General features: G+C 26.3%; 1 protein-coding gene across 7 annotated transcripts; it reads right to left on the minus strand.

The window, feature by feature from the left end:
- Window positions 1-5,148: 5,148 nt before the first annotated feature.
- On the minus strand, window positions 5,149-16,167 carry LOC112602464 (protein retinal degeneration B). Of its 7 annotated transcripts, XM_025350542.1 has the most exons (27): window positions 15,733-16,167; window positions 15,370-15,525; window positions 12,984-13,090; window positions 12,767-12,914; window positions 12,469-12,672; window positions 12,166-12,305; window positions 11,983-12,100; window positions 11,533-11,890; window positions 11,292-11,452; window positions 10,516-10,617; window positions 10,266-10,421; window positions 10,043-10,205; window positions 9,761-9,978; window positions 9,568-9,687; window positions 9,422-9,506; window positions 9,240-9,352; window positions 8,988-9,158; window positions 8,803-8,931; window positions 8,599-8,747; window positions 8,413-8,529; window positions 8,231-8,339; window positions 7,978-8,134; window positions 7,759-7,908; window positions 6,982-7,162; window positions 6,636-6,904; window positions 5,949-6,034; window positions 5,437-5,524 (listed from the first exon to the last, which is right to left on the minus strand). In XM_025350542.1, exons 3-26 carry the CDS (start codon window positions 13,059-13,061, stop codon window positions 5,989-5,991), a joined length of 3,642 nt encoding a protein of 1,213 aa, XP_025206327.1. In that variant the 5' UTR covers window positions 13,062-13,090; window positions 15,370-15,525; window positions 15,733-16,167; the 3' UTR covers window positions 5,437-5,524; window positions 5,949-5,988. The 7 variants fall into 7 exon arrangements, with proteins under 7 accessions (XP_025206320.1, XP_025206322.1, XP_025206321.1 ...); XM_025350535.1 differs by lacking the exon at window positions 5,949-6,034 and having other exon boundaries at window positions 5,149-5,524; XM_025350537.1 differs by lacking the exon at window positions 5,949-6,034 and having other exon boundaries at window positions 5,149-5,524; window positions 15,279-15,525.
- Window positions 16,168-17,824: the final 1,657 nt, after the last annotated feature.

Genomic DNA, 17,824 nt, shown 5'->3' on the forward strand with positions numbered 1-17,824 from the left:
AATATGCACGTAGTAACATTAATTATTGTGAAATGCTGTTGATTTGTAAATAGATATTAAGAGATTTTGTGTGTTGAATGATAATATAAACGGTGTATAATATGTATAACATGTTGATATCAAGGCATAAAATTTTTTTTTTTTTAATTTAAAAAAAAAAATATATTCAATCTGTATCCGGAGGGCACAATAAGAACATGTGCTAATTTACAGTGATGTTAAAATATTTGCTAAAAAAAAGCCACCCAGTAGTGATACTTCCTATAAAAAGGCATATGGATGAAATCAAAAAAGCTGTTTCGCCGCAAAAATACAAATCATTTACCTAGAAAGCATTTTTCATCACACATCAATAATACCCAAAATTACATCATATCGAAATAAACGAGCAGATAATTAAATTAACATTTTTTTCTTAAACATGCAATGTGTGTGTATATTATATTGGTTTTTTGCAGTGTTTTTGTTGTTGTATTGTACCTTTGAATCAGTATTGTTTCTTTATCACAAGTTCAGTTTAAATACATTTAATACTTTTATAAGCGAGTGAGCGACAGAGACAAGGCATTGGTGAGTTGATTGTAAGTTTCATAAAAAAAAACGCGTGAATATTTTTTATTCACTTTACTTTGAACTAAATTTACATTATTTGAAAATAAGTAATGGCATGATAGAGTTGTTGTATGAGATACCTATGACTAGATAATAAATTATTGTTTTAAAGCTGAGGTGTGATGGTTGGTAGATATATATCTAATAAGTATTGAACAAGTATTCTTTATTTATGTATTTTTTTGATATGTATATTATTAAAATTACAGTTTAGATTTGAACTTAGATAAAAATTAATATTAATTTAAATTAAGTTGAATAGGAGTCCTCATTTCTAAAAACGACAAGAAAAGGGTCACACAGAATGTTAGAAACAACTTTTTATCACGTTAATTGACATTGCAAAAGTTGTCGATCATCAAATAATTTCAAAGTTAGTTATGAGCGTATTTTACATATAGCTATAACTCAGTTAAAAAAATAAAAATATCAATAAAAACTTATGAGGTGATTTAGATAGTATTCTTACCTTTAAGATTGATAATTGGTAATTTTACTCGAATGTTAAAGTTAACAACATAAAATGAATTCTGCTGAACGAAAATTTGCTATGTTGTATGTACGACAGAGATAACACGTGCAAGAATCGCGTCCTCTTAAAGAATATTGCGCTGTGGTCTAAAACGACTAAAACATTTTAAAAAACAAACAAAAATTAACTGAATGATAAGGAAGTTTAAACGGGAACGTTTAGACTGAAATTCATGCAAACTTAGAATGTAAATTGGGCTTTATTGAAAAATATTCATAAAACAAATCAACTTAAGTATAGTTTTTAAAAAAATGGGAAGGAAAACAGGGGCACTCGCTGGTAAATACATTTAAGAAGTGAAAAATAAAATAATAATAATAAAATTTACTATCAATGAATTGATTTATATGATACTAAAAATAGAAATAAAAGAAGTCTGGGAAAACCACAGGTTTATCAGAAGCCAAAAAAAATAAAAAAAAATAAAAAAATGTCAAACCTTCAAAGGATATTCTATCGGTATTAAATAATATTATATGAAAACTGGTATTTCGATATTTACAATTCTTATTTGATGATTTTATATTTTCGGTAGTTTAGATATTAACATGGGCATTAAATAGAAAATAATTTATTTTTATTGTTTCAGTTTTCATAATATTTTTGATCATTTAACTTACGATATTTTTAGTATACATCGATATAATTATGTAATTTTTCAGTGTATATTGTTTTTGTTAAACCGAAATTACCACCAGACCTAGTCACTAAATTTTAAATAAACTACTGCCTTCGTTAACTTATAAAAAAACAATTGAATATTTCTTGGATTGTGTCAAAAAAAAAAATAAAAAAATATATATTATTTTGTTATTCTCTTTGATAAATCATAAATTTCAAATTTCAGATAATAAATTCGAGTATTTATTTGTAATACATTGCATTTTTGAAAGGGTTGTAAATTGTAATAAAAGACTAACTTACACAATATAGCCACAATGCCACATCAGTTTTGTGTTAATATTGTGTTAACAAACAATTGCAGTGCTGCGAAGTTGAAGTTGTAATAATAATTTACACAATACTCTTCACTAGTTGTTGTCGGTTTGTTGATTTTAGATGATGTGTATGTAAGTTTATTGAAATAGAAATAATAAACAATAGGTCTTCAATAAATCTTTTTCGTCTAAGCTTTAAGATTTGATCAACTACTCTTCTCTTCGTTCTGAAATTAACTTTAGAGTCCTCCGTGTTCCACTAGACATTATATCACTTAATTTCATGAGCCCTCTTCTTTGGAAAATCACTTGTTGATGAGGATTGCTATAGATTAATGTAGATAAGTTTTTATAATAAAAGTTATAAAGTTTTTAGAGATTGACTACATTAACTCTAAATATTTGTCGTATTGATTTAGAGTAATCATATTTGAAAAAAAATAATTTAAAAACAGGACTAAAATAATTTATGATTTCATCACTATTTCTTAAAGAAGGAAATTTAACATTTTAAATTTGGCAGTAAATACGCATCTACTTTATTTAGGAATTTTAATTTTGTGTTTTATTAGTAGTATAGGTATATTAAAATGTATTAGAAATTAGAATCCTATAGGGCATTCAATAAATTTGTAAATTCGATTGGTTCTGAAAAACAATAATTCGGCATAGTTAATGAGATTATTAAAATATATATACAGTAATTAAGTTTTTAAACTTAATAAACGTCTAATATATTACGACTTCCGAAACCAAAAATACTTATGAAATGAAAAAAAAACTATTTCAAAATATGAGTAATTTTCAATTGTATCACGATCTCTACTCGACTTTAAACTATAAATCAACTGATTATATACAAGTATTTTTATCAATATGTAAATATGTGGTTATTAATACAATAACATAATATTTGTAAACATGTTTTATTTAAAAATGAAATAAAATATGTATATAGGTACGTAGGCACCTCCCTGAAATGTATTAAATATATCATACATGAGAATTTTTACAAAATAAAAAAAATTTAAAAATAAATCAAGAAAAAAACGTCCCGAAGGAGATTAGTCTGGTCAACAGTTAACAACATATATAAAGCTGAAATAAAGGGGAATCCGAAATCCCGATAGAAAAAATTGTCAAAAAGGTCAGACATCGATAATGCCAAACGAGCGTAACAAATTATTTTTATTTGAATTACATTAAAAATACAATATAAATTTTGTTAAAAACTGGTTTTATGTTAAAATTTCTGTTTTTTCTTATTTTTTTCTCAATTATTTTAAAAAGTACTTAATAGGAATTTTTTTACTTTTGATCTCCTAAAATATCAATTTGATCCATTTGCTATCAGAAACCATCCTTAAAGTTATAGTTATTTTTATGGCCCCAAAAAGTAATAATAGACAAATAAAAAGCACATCGTTATAAAATTAATATATTTATCACTCCGTTCAGAATCTTAAATAAACCAAAAATGGGAATTTTTACATAAAACCGGCTTTTGTCAAAATAGATTTTGTTTTTTTAGGGTAACTTAATAATGAATAACTGTAGGGCATAAATACTTGATATTTTTACAAAATGTTTATGATAAAATTTTAACGTTTTTCGAGTTATTTAAAAATTTGAATTTTTTTTCTCTTAATGTTGATAAAATGTTATTCTGGGTCAAAAAACTTGAAAATGTATTACAATGTTCCTCAAAAGTTGTAAATTTACTAACTAAAGACACAAAAAAAAAATAAATATTTTTATAAGTATTTAAAATTTAGAATTTTAACAAATGTTGTCAATATTTCGAACATTTAAATGTTAGTTAGAAGTTAGAAATTCGTACATTTTTTAAAATTTATCATTGAATATAAATTTAACACATACTTTACAGTGACAGCTGAATAACTCCTCATTTGCCACCTACTTTATAGCAGAGAGGTTATCTTCCTTCTTTATAATATTGAAAATGAGAACTGAAACTGCAGAAGGTCAGTGATTTATTAATTGCTGGCTGTTGGTCAAATAAATTTTTTAAAATCTTCATAAATAAAACATGTAATTCACTGTTAATTAGTTATGGATGTGTATTCTAAATATATGAGAATAAATACAAACAATAAGAACCATAAATCTTATATATTAAATAACATTGCACGCAGCTATAATATTATAATGTATTATAGTTTTACATTATTAATGTTTTATAAGTAATTACACAGTAGTGACTAAAATACACCAACAGAAAAGAAACTACACACAAAATGATTTGATATTAACAACTTATTTCGATATAATTATAACATTATTAAATAGTAATATTAAATTCACATCCGACCGTCATTTCTAATTACTATAATTATTATTAATATAATATATTTTATTAAATGTTTTAGTAGAGCTGTCATATTAATCAGATGCAAAGTTTACAACTTGAGATAACAATACAAGTGTAGAGAAGAGACAAAACATTATCTGTGTAATGTTTAAAAGTACACAATTGTTTCATTTTAATAATAATTAAGAAAAACAATTTACAATTAAGCTTGAAATTTTTCATTCATTAGTTTACTACAGACATATAAAAATGAAAATAAAAAATATCACATATTTTTCATTTTTACATAACAATAATCTCTTCCATTTACTCATATAATAATAATAACTTAAAGCTAATGAAAAAAATATTTACACTTGAGTATTTTTGTTTTTGTATTTTTTATTAAAAAAATAGAGAATTTTGTTTGATCAACACTTGACTAGAAAATATGACTTTAAAGGAGTTTAATATTGATTTTAAATGAATCAATCAAGATAAGAAGTTACAATTTATACATTAAATAAAATTTCAGAAACAATAATTTAAAAAATAAAATATATATTAAAGGCAATAATATTAGCAGCCTAGATTTTGTACTGAACATTGTCAATATCCTCGGCACAGCCTTTTTGATGATTGGTAAGATACAAGATCTTGACATATTAAATAAAATTAAGTTTGTACAAATACAACAGTACAATTAAAAAGTAAGAATAAAATGGAATTGATTAATATTTATAAAATATAATGGACAATATTATAAAAGAAGAATGAAAATAATAAAATCAATAAAAAATAGGAATGTGCTAGATTGGTAACAATACACAAAAAATGTACTTACAAAGAACCTAAGATAAAGACAATGTGACATTAATAGTGAGAAATATTATAGTTTCAAAAGACAACAATACTACAAAAACAACAATAATGATAACAGCTTATAATTACACAATAACAAATTTTTTAATAAATGCACACAGACATAATTTACGCCGCTGTCATCAGGAACCATCTGAGGAATGGTGTTGAAAACACGACCAAGTACAACATCAAAGATTATCATATCTGTTTCGACTCGTAGATCTGGTCATTGAACAAATTGGAAATGATGTTGTCCTTTTTGCAGATCTAATAATTTTTTTTTAAGAAAGATATTGATTAAAATATATTTATTGTGAAAATTACAAAACATAAAAGATACAGTAAGTGGTCGTTTCATAATGACAGTAGTATACATAGTAAATGATCATATACATAAAAATAATTGTATATTATTCATTATTGTAGTGTACGGATGAAGTGCAGGGATAATCAAGCATATGTATACTAATAGGTAATGAAAGGATAAAAAACAAGACAACTGAAAAAATATGATTTAGTGTTTCAATTATTGAATCCAGTGTAATTTACTACAGTCATTTTAGGTAGACACAAAAGCATGGGTAGGGGTAAAAAAGAAATCAATTTTACTAGAAAGTGCAGTTTTTTTTTACATGTACTATAAACGAGAGGTTTTTTTGTTCCACACAAAGCACATTTTTATATTGTTTACCTGACATTTACTTGCACCATAATATGCGGTCAAGTATGGATCAATTATTGGAACCATGTGTGTCGCCAGATCTCTTCTCTGGACACCTAATCAAGACAAGTTTAGGTCACGAATTACATAACCCTCTGATGGTTATTTTTTATGAATTAAATTGTTAATGAAAACCATAAAAATAAATGAATTTAATAGATTTAAAAAAAGTAAAAATAAATAGTCTTAAAAAAATTGTGACTTATGAGATATTCAATATTATGGGTCACTTTATCTAATATTTAAATGTTAATGAAATCTATTTAAAGAAGAGCCTAATAGAAAAACAGAAAAATTAATGATTTTACTTTTGAAAATGAATTATTTCAAATATATTCTAAACACCTTTTAAACTGAACACATTTAAAGTACATCTGTGATCAATGTAATTAAAATCAATGATAAAACAAAAACTTTAATATTGTCCAAGACTGGTTTGACCATTAGAGAAAAATATATTCAAAGATGACCTTTTAATTGTGTTCTATTCTCTACCGGTCTGTAATATCAGTTATACTATTTTTGCAATAAAGATTAGTTATTTAAATTTTGAAAAATTAAAACTTTTTTACTAATAGCATATATCATTGATTATTAATATTTTATGTATTATAACACCCAGTGTTTTAAAAACAAAAATATATTTTAAATACAAACCTTCTACGTCTCATTGAAGCATTATGTCCAAAGCGTCCTCTTGAGGTCAAAAGCATACGAGCATTTCCTTGAGCTGGTCTAGATCCTCCATGACACTGTAAGGCTGATAAGTGTGCAGCATAACCATCACTTAGTACTGTTGCCATAGAGTGATGTTTACGACCAACTTTGCCTATGATAAATATTTGTTTTGGTTTCAGATCCAATGCACTATAGACAGAAATATCTTTACTGCTTCCATAGGCTGCATGTATTATCATTTTATGATCCTGAAATTAAAATTTACATTTGAAAAATATATTCCAACACTGTTGGCATAATACGTGTTTAATGTGGTAATATTTACCTGCACAAGACTCTTAAGATATGTGATTTTGTGAGCAAGAAAGTCTGTAGAAAGACCATCAGCAAACGAAACTAGTCCATGTGGAAAGTTATGTTGACTCAGCCATGACAAAACACGTTGTTGTTGCATATCAGGTCTTCCGGTAATGTAGACTATTAAATATCCCAATTCTTGCCAGTGTCTTCAAAATGTCATTTAATTATTTAATTTATTACATGATAAATTATAACACTAAATTTATAGTATATAATACTTAAGTAGATGCAATTGAACATATTATGCAATAATCCAAATTAAAAAGCACTGTTTTTTTAAATCTTCCATAAAATAACATTTTTTAAATAATATTGATTATACGCGTTTTTTTTGCATATTAATGATACAATTAATTTTACTATAGTTTATTCTAGTTAAGATGAAAATAATTGATTATTAGATAAGTTTAGAAGAGTTATATCAAATGTTATAGTATACTCAGTACATTAGTTTAGTAAGAAAAATTAAAAGTTATTAAATTGTTCATAGGTTTTCTCAAAGTTATTTTCTATTTTATTGTTAGATAATTTGTTTATGTTAAATTTGTATAATACAATTTTTTAGTTTTTTTTTTTAAATATTCTATTTTGTTATTACATAAAAATGTATTGCATACATTAATTTAACCTATTAATTTTCTATATAAATTACTAATTATATTATTTAAACTTAAAGAGTAAGTTTGCCAAATTTTGACACACAAGTGGCTAAGTATATCAAATATATGTTGGTACACATTACCTCACTATATCAACAGCGCCTGGTCGAACTTTTGGGTCACGGCCAGTAACAGATACACTAGCAGAAAATGAACCATCTATGCTAAACACAACAATTTCAGTTTGAGGCGGAACAATAGCTAACAGAAAATCAACACTAGTATGGTCTCCTCTAAAAAATAAATAATTATTAATAAAATAGTCTATATTAGAATTAGGAGTTATATAATGATATATTTACCTAACAACCATTTTAACGGGATATATTCCAAATCCAAGAGATTTATTTTCAGGTATTGTATAAGTGACTCTTCCATTTTTATCTGAATCTTCTGTAGTTAAATGTATCCATTCTCCATTACCAGGTTCTCTAATTATATGAATATCAACTTTTTCCCCTAAGAAAATATAATATTTTAACAAATGTAGAATACAATATTAGTACTTAATAGTTATCTAAAATAGTTTTTAAAATATAAAAAATAAATATATACCAGCTAATGAAAACATATCAAACGGTCCATAAATAAAACGAGCACTAATTATTTGCGGTAAACCTTCACGAATTATTACATCATTTGCTCGATGGCTTGCAGTAGAATTCTGTATGTGATTTAAAAGATTAATATTTTTATTATAAAATATTATATCTCTTAAAATATGTTATTATTTTTACTTTTATCTTAATGAAAGTTGTTTTACGCTGCCATTTTTCTCTAGGTTGACTAGGGCTAAAAGTTGCCATTTCTTTTTCCTCATTTCCAGTTGAATTGTTATAGTCAAATATAGCAAACTAAAATTAAATTTAAAATCAATTAATAATTATAAGACTGTTATAACATATTTTAAAATTTATATTTACTTGTCTTAAAATAAATGCAATAACATCTGAAGATTCCCAATAGCTAGCATGAAATATATGAGGCAAAGCATTTGTGGGAAAATTCGACAAACCATCAGGACAATACAAAGCATAGTCCAATCTCTTAGAACCCCACCATTTTTTGGTTACTATAATAATAGACTCATTATAATATGAAGTGACAGTAGTTAAAAAATAGTTTACATTTATTTATTGCTTGGATTGGAAGTGTATCACCTATTCCAGAAACTGTACTCAGAATACTAGCTTCAGACGTACGCCTGGCATGATTGTGCTCCGTAAACAATTGAGGATTTGTTTGTACTGCTTCTACTATACAGTAAGAATAATTAATAACAAAATATTTTACAGGTTGCTTAGTCACTAACACAAATAGTATGGTTGTCCTGTTCCAAGAGGATATTTTTGATATCGTGGGATGTTAACAGGTGGTAGAATTGAAAATTTTGCAGAAATTAATGGTTCTAATCTAGATGCAATAGGATCAGATGGATGAAATAAATTGTAAACTTGTTGCAATGCTGGACGTTGAATTGCAGCTGAAATAAAATAAGCATTAGTGAGGAAAAATTTAGAGTACATGAAGATTGAATTTATTAATAAATACAGTAAGAATTTACTAGATTTATCATATTTATGTGCTGAAATTTTTCTAAATGCTAATACAAGTGACAATGGAGATGCAAACATAAACATTTCATTAACTTCAAATTCCAAACAAACATTGCTGTCACTGAAATAATAACGATCATCAATTAATATTCACATAATTATAGAAATACAATTTTAATTTAAAAAGAACCTTGTGGATGATGATCTTCTTCTAACTGGTGGAGTAACTAAAACTTTAAAAGAAGAGTCCATACTACCTACTGAAGTGCAATCATCTAAAATAATTGATCAGACTATTATTATAAACCTTGAATGTTTCAGAATATTTGTTTATACCATTGTCATTTTTTTTTTGTAAATGTTCTGGAGTGCTATGTCTACTTGCGTCGTGTGATGAATGAGAATCAGGACTTCTACATAAAGCATCATATCCTATTACAGATCCCATAGAATCACCTATAGTAAAATTTAAATAAATAAGTAAAAATAACATATATTATTCATATACTTATTAATTAACTTTACAAACCTATAAAATATATTCGGCCATTAAATCCAAATCCTTCGCCTGACTTAACAAATTCTCGATATACTTGATTTGCTGTACGGATAACATTAGACACTATGTCTTTATAATCATGCGAGCAACCTGCTAATATAGGAATAGCACCTATTGGGACGGAATCATGTGTAATATTTGTGCATTCCATACCAGATGGAGATACATCAAAACTGTAAGGACTCAACCTAAAAAGCATTACTTTAATTGTTAAATAAAATATTAAAATATAGTTTAATTGCATAATATTACTTTGATAATACGCTAAGCCCTTCAGCACATATAGAAGGACAAGGAATAAGTCTCATGGCAACATGACCTATCATATTTGGATAATGTTGACGCATAACTGATTCAAATGCTCCCCTAAACGTAGTGAAATCTGATTTCTTCGCCATTATATCTGAATTAGCATCTAAAATATTATTTATTTAAGTGATGACAAATATTATTATATATTTATAAAATAATTTACCTAGTACACTACCAGAATGTATAATCATCAAAAGTGTACTTATTTGACAATTGTTTTCTTTACTAATTATTGGTGAACCTGGACATGTGTCAACACTGTGTCCACGTTGAATAAAAGGAGAAGACTTTTTATATATAGGAGAAAATATACTATCTTCTGTGAAAAATAAAATTATAAATTCATTTTTATATAATAACTATTAATTAAAAATATTTGCTAATGACATAAGTCCAACATTTTAAATAGTAACCTTCTTTGTCAGGAATACTGGACGAATCAAATTCTTGTTCATTTAGTATTGTTAAAGAACTCCATTTAGAGAGAGAGACAATTTCAGAAGTCGGCAAAGTTTCTAAAAATAAAACACAATATAAATAAAGATTAGTTGTTTTTTCCAAGTTTTATTTTGTCCAATCATCAAATCATAATCATGATAAATTTGGGTTATGGTACTAAAAAGATCGAGAAGTACTAATTGTCTATTATTTCTATATTTTATATTTCTATTGTATAATTCAAATAAGAAAAACATAACATACTTTATAAATTATAAAAAGAAAAATGTTATAGGTCACAAGGTTTTTTTTTCTTTGGTGACCGCACACTAATAAAGCAAAATTAATTGAAGGAATTTAAGTCATGTTTAGTTATTTTACTTTTAGACTGCTTGATTATGAATAATCAAAATAGCACACATTCTATTTCAATAAAGCAATATTAGTCATGACCGAGTCAAAAATGCTACGATTTATCGGTGTACGTGTTTTCTACAAAATATAGATGTCTTATTTTTTATTAGTCATAAATTATAATAAAAAGACATTAGTTATTTTAAAGCTGTTTTGCTTTACTAATGAGCAGTCACCTTTAGAGGGAGGGGGAAACTTAGTGATCTATAACATTTTTTTAAAATAATTTGTTTATTAACAAGGAAGCTAAAAGTATTTACTATTTAATATTAAAAATTAAAAGATTTTTAAATGATAAAACAAAGTGTTATGTACATGATTTAATTATAGTATTTACCTTGACAATCGAAAAATTCATCATCATTACTCAGATCTGAATCTGAATCTCGAATTAAACTTTCCATTCTCCAATTAGGTGCAGTATCAAAACTTAGAGTAGATCCTGGTGAAGGTACTTGTGATTTGGGATTGTTCCAATTTTTTTTTACTGGTATTCGCCTAAAAACAACAATAATAAAAATTGTATAATTATAGTTTCATTTTAAAAGAAAAGGTAATAAATATATTTTAGAACTAACATATTTGATGAATGTTGAACACTGCTTGATATGGTATCAGAACTACTTGAAACACATGGTGCTGGAGAATATAGGGTTGAATCTTGCATTCGTTTTGACGTAACAGGTGTGGCTACTTCTAGATCACTTTTTTCTATACTACCCATAGTGGCAGCTAAATTAGTGGTAGTTTTTGTATCATCAACAGCATCATTTCCTTCACAAATCTCAGAGTCACTGCTACTACTCCCCATTTTTTGTTTCAAAGCTTCTTGAGTTTGGCGTTCAATCTGACGTATATCATCCATTGTTAGATTTACCCATTCATCTTGCCATGCCCATGCTTGACGATGTGCTCGAACCATAGTTTTCCTCAGAGCTATTTATGATATTAATATGTATTTTAATAGCAATACTTAAATTATATTACTGATTTAAAGTTTTTTTTTTAAATATAAATAATAAACTCACCAACTTCATGTATAAATTTTTCTATTTTTGTTTGCATACCCCAATAACGGAATTCTACTTTGCACAATTTATATGCACACATAATTGATTTTCCTGATGACGTAGGCATACTTTTATTCTATAAGTGACAGTCAAAAATTATAGATAACATAATCATATTCTATGATGTTTTGTTTAAATTACTTGACATTCTTTCCAGTATTCTGATATCCAATTTTCTGACAGTGGACCTCGACCAGTCTTATCACTTACAAACGATTTTGGGTCTTCTTCTTTAATGTAATCTGCCCCATATAATTGGTCTTTCACTATGTCTATTATATCTAAAGATGTATAGTATTATTAATGTCAACAATACACTAACTTATTTTTGAATAATTTATATTATAAAATCATACTTTGTAATTTAGTTAAAAAAAAATAAGTTATAACAAATAATATTAAAGCAATAAACAAAAAAAAAAAATAAATATATTTAATACATACCAACAGAAACATTTCGAACTTCACTTTGAGACATTTTAAACACATTATCATGAGATCCATTATCAGGATAATAATAAGTTTCAATTTCTAATGAAAATTTTTCTACAAATGGACAAGTATATCGGGTTTTTGTGTATGGATAAGCATTCCAAGCTTCTTCTTCAACAGATAATGCTGATTTGGGTAATAGTCCTTTAAACCAACCTATAGACAATAAATTAATTACACAATTATTGACAAAGATTAACTTTCATCTATTTTTAAATTATCAACAACTTTCTTCTCTGTAGAATATTACCTGGCAAGTGGCTTCCAACATGATAAATTTTTCTTGTATACTGTCCACCACTAGTATTTCCATCACCACCAGGGCCACCTTCATAAGGTTCGTTAACTAATATTTCAACTCCACTATCAGCTCCTTTGCTCTCTTCTCTACTTTTTTTCTAATTGAAAATATTAATTAATTAAAAGAATAGTTACTTATTTATAACAATTTATTTAACATTACTTACTGCTATCATATAAAGCTGAGCAATTCTGTACTCTTCCACACTGAGCGGGAGTGGTATACGATATTCTTTGATCAGCATATTGAATTATTTTCAACAAATGTTTCAAACTAAATAGGATTCAGTAAAATTGTAAATAATACAAATACATTTAAAAAATTACATACATGATATCTGAGAACAAATAGAGAAATAGTAAATAATTGGAGTTAAGCCATATCTCAAAAGATCTGAGTTTAATTTACAAAAACATTGATTACATATGCCTACACGTAGATATTTAATTGTTCATTGAATTTTTTTTTAAAGTTAGTGCAATGTAGAGCATGAAATAGTATCTCAAGGCCATTAAGTATTAAAGCGTATTTGCAATGATATGGCATAAGGTTTCATTGTATGATTAGTTTTTAGTTTGGCTTCCTCAATCAACAGACTGCTTTAAATTCAAGACACAAACTAACAAGGATATTAGCATTAAGAAATCATAGCCTTGATATTAACATAAAATGTAAAAACTTTCTGTAAATAATAGTAAAAATAGAATTTTATTTTTTTGGCTTGGCAAATAAATCAAACATTTAAGATAAATATCAAAATCTAATAAGCATTAAACTAATAATGCACTATGATAAATATGGCTATTAAATCATCAAAAAAACAAATTTATAATATATCATTTAAAAAATAATATAAAAGATGAGAGAAAATATAAATATCTAAGTTATTAAAAACAACATTGGCAACAAAATGTTTAAAAAAATATATCAATTATATTGTAGCTTAAAATCAATTGAATTTAAACTATAACTAATTTCTCATATTATCTTTTTTTAAACATGTAAGTGTTATAAAAGCAATGTTTATTTGTATAAACGTTATTATTTAAATATTTAATGGTTAAGCAAGATAAAAATAATTACATTTATAGAAGTGATGGGCAGAATTCATAATAAACACTTATTATAAGTTACATCATTTACACCTAATAAATAATGATTATATTAAGTAGTTTTGATATCATATTCTCATTCCACTATACAAAATTTCATATTTAGGTATCTATATAATATTAGAATCTTAAATTGTTTTAAAAATAATGAATTTTATTAAAAAAATATATTTGTTATAGAAATACCTCCATATGTTTTAGATAATGTAAATTAAAGCCAATTTAACATTTTATTTTTATTATTAAGTTAAATAAAAATAAGTTATGAAAACTATTTACTTGTATGTCTTTAAATGAAAAAAAAAAAGAAGTAGTAAAGTATTAATTATTCATTTAAGTTCTTGGAAAATTATTATCTATACAAATATAATTTATACTTAAGAGTAGGTTAGTGTTCTTATTTTTTTTTTTTATCAAACCTACATGTAACATAGTAAATTGGTGTTCAAAATCAACTATATATTAATAGCTTTAATGTTTAAGTAAATTGATTTATTATGAAAGTTATAAATTAATATCATTATCTGTGTTTTTTTTATTGACTATTACAATATTTTAATTATTTTGCAATGAGTATTTTTAATTTGTAATATTTTAAATATTTATAATTTGCATAAAAATAGAAATATCAAAAAAAAAAGTCGATTGTTTATACATATTATAAATTATATTATATTAGATACTGGTTTATACTTTTAAATTTCATAATATGTCAATTAGTTTTAATATTAAAGTTAAAAACACAAGAATGGTTTTGCTGAATGTAAATTTGCTGTTCAGTATGGGCCAAAGAGAAAATAAATAGTGTGCTGTCATTCTCTTGAAAAAATATTAAAAAAAGATGGGTATATAAAATAAAATCAAAGCAAATACTATTTAAGAATGAAAATTTTAATACAAAAGTTAACTAATTGATTTAGGGATTATATTTTTTAAGTTGAAACCTATTTTACTAATATACACAAATTTAAACAAAAAAATTTAAAATTGGGTAACTATTTCCCAATTATAAATCTTTAAGTAATATTAATGCATTTGTAAATGAAAAATTATATGGACACACTCGTTTTATTTTAAAAAAGTTATAAATTAAAAGACAAATTAAATAAGAACTACAGCTGTATAAATATTAATATAAGTATTTCATACTGCTTATTCATATGAAGGTTAAAACATACAAGGCATTACATTTCATGCAGATGTTTCATTATTAAACAATTGAAATATTTTTAATTTGATGTACCTTAGTTTGAAATAAAAAAATTTGTTTGCATGCGATCATATACTTTTTTATATATCAAAGAAAATAATGCATTTTACAACATTTAAACTGATAACAATTAGCATACCCAATGACAATTTGGGTTTCAATCAGTGGTGGATCTATGAAAGGGTTGAGAAGGTCAACTATCTATAATTATAGTGGTATTTGATAGGTACCTAGTTCTACTAAATGCTAGTGACCCCTCTAAGCTTCACAACATAATTTTCTTGATGGATCAAATTAAAAACAATTGACGTTGGATGACCCGTAGTTTTCTAAATCTGATTAGATCCACCACTGGTTTGAGCTCCAACAACACAACTGCATAAATCCTGTGTTAACATGTAGAAAATAAGAATTAATGTATTTCAAGTATGTTACCTGGGTGAGGAACAAATGAAGATGTTTAAAGGGAGGGTGCATGAGACAAATAATTACTTGATAATGATTGAGACAGGTACTGTGCATAAAATAAAATTAGTTGAAATTTCGAGAAGAAAAAAATCGATAGGTGGTAGGTAGGTTTTCGGGATATTTACCATTTTTCTCCGAGTCAGATCGTGTTCGAAAATCGATGGGAATTCTCGTGAAGACGGCGAATCACGCGATTGAACCCATTTCGACCGATTAAAGACGACAATCGCAAATCGGAAAATTAGTAAGTAGAAAGTACCTACCCATCAGGTCGAGAATAAAATTAAAACGAAGAGTACCCTACAGAATGAATTGGCTTAATAAAATAACGATAACATTATTATATTGCATAATTGCGCGCTCGTTTATGTACGTAACGGGAAATGCAACGATTTACGATAATAATCGGCAATTGATGTAGTGCAGACACGAGAGCGTTAAAATAATGTTATTACCTATATTTTATGGAAACGCGATCACAACACACGTCGAGGCGACGCGCACGGCAAGAGCAGTTTACAAGAACTTCGACCGCGCACCTCGACAGCAGCAGCAGTCGTCCAGCCAATTTTTTCACGTTAACAACTACTATTACTACAACACCTTATCAGATGAGCCACGGGCCGCCGACAACGCTGCCTGTCGGACTGGCGCGCAAACGACTCCAAAAACGCAATTATGACAAATTCGACGGTGTATATGGATGTTATGCATAAAAACTAAAAGCGATTAGGTTTGTAGGTACGGTTATTTTTTAAAGTCCGCCCGAAAAAAGATATTATTTGTTATAATATGATAAACATACCGAAACTCGACAAAGATTTATTTTTATTTAGTGGCATCTATATGAGGGGGAAGGGATACGATGGACAGATTAAATTTTGTTTGGTAGGTACATTAAAATTAAGACTGTGCTGTCTTCTTTTAGGTATGAAAGCAATTATATATAACTAATATTGCGCAACTAGCACAATATCCCAGAGGGGGAGGGGGCTAAAGCCCCACCTTAATATTATACCGAAAGTCACCCGAGGAAGGGGGGGGGGGCTCATATAAAACATATTTTTTTTGAGGGGGCTAATAGTATATTTGGGGCTTGGGTAGGCCCCCCCAGTCGCGTTTATGCTATAAACTAGATTCGATAGTTTGTATACAAACATATAGAAAATGATATGAATTTCGAGTTTTAAGATGTTATTATAGAGTAGTCAGAACTCAAATTTTAAGAAATCCGGGACACCAAAATTATTAATTATTATACATAATTTTTTCCTTTGTCTTTACAGTATGATATACCTGTGTCCTGTACTATAAAGAAGTATAAAGTAAAAGTTTGTTTAATAGACATTACTAGGATTCGGAAATTATTGCACTAAAAATCATTGAAATTGATTGCATTATTGCTTAAAAAATACTCAAAATTGCAATAGATTATTTTATTTACCAATATCTCTATTAAATACTAAAAAAAATAATTTTATAAGTCATTTTTATTAATATAAATGTGACTTCTTTAACAAAATATTTAAAAATAAAAATTCATATTAAAACTGGAATACTGGTTATGGTCTGATTTTTCAGGAGCCTACAAACAAAATTATAATCATTTAAAAAGGTTTTCTACATACAATTTTTTTTTTCTTAATATTTCTAACGTGAAAAAATAAAACCATGTGAATAATAATTTAAAAGTATCTAACATTTTATTAAAAATAAAGAAGATCAACAAAATTGAAATCATTACGAAAAATGCCGAAAATTGCAAAAAAGTTATACTACAATTTTTTAGATTTTAATTAGTACTTGCATAGGACTAATTTAAATTTTAAAACCTACTTGGCAGTAAATCCGAAAAATAGAAAAAATGTTGCAAACACAATAACTTTCGAGCTCTAGAAGTCTAGACATTATACTTTACTGGGTAATTAGGACATTAGGTATATAAAAAAAACATTAAAATTAGTAAATTAAATAAGATATTTTAATTTATTAAAAAATAATCTAATCTATTAAGATTTTACATACGTGAATATTTTGTCATTTAAACATTGATGAATCAATGCCGATGTACAAGGCATAGAACCATGGGCGCCCATTGTTTCAATTTTAGAGGGGTGCAAAAAAAGTCTCAAAATATAAACTAAATAAACGTTTAATTTACGATTAATCTTGAGTATACCTACCACATCATCAAAATGACTATGTATAACTTTATAT

Source organism: Melanaphis sacchari, unplaced genomic scaffold (genome assembly GCF_002803265.2).
Source record: "Melanaphis sacchari strain LSU unplaced genomic scaffold, SCAv2.0 Contig8_pilon_pilon, whole genome shotgun sequence".
NCBI classification, from domain to species: domain Eukaryota; kingdom Metazoa; phylum Arthropoda; class Insecta; order Hemiptera; family Aphididae; genus Melanaphis; species Melanaphis sacchari.

Excerpts from the sequence above, each read along its gene's own strand:
- LOC112602464 (XM_025350540.1), bottom strand. The coding sequence starts at position 13,061 with ATGCTGATCAAAGAATATCGTATACCACTCCCGCTCAGTGTGGAAGAG. Across the intron at positions 11,891-11,982 it reads AAAATTTATACATGAAGTTG|CTCTGAGGAAAACTATGGTT; the intron begins GTGAGTTTATTA and ends TATCATAAATAG. Across the intron at positions 8,530-8,598 it reads TTGCATTTATTTTAAGACAA|TTTGCTATATTTGACTATAA; the intron begins GTAAATATAAAT and ends ATTTAATTTTAG.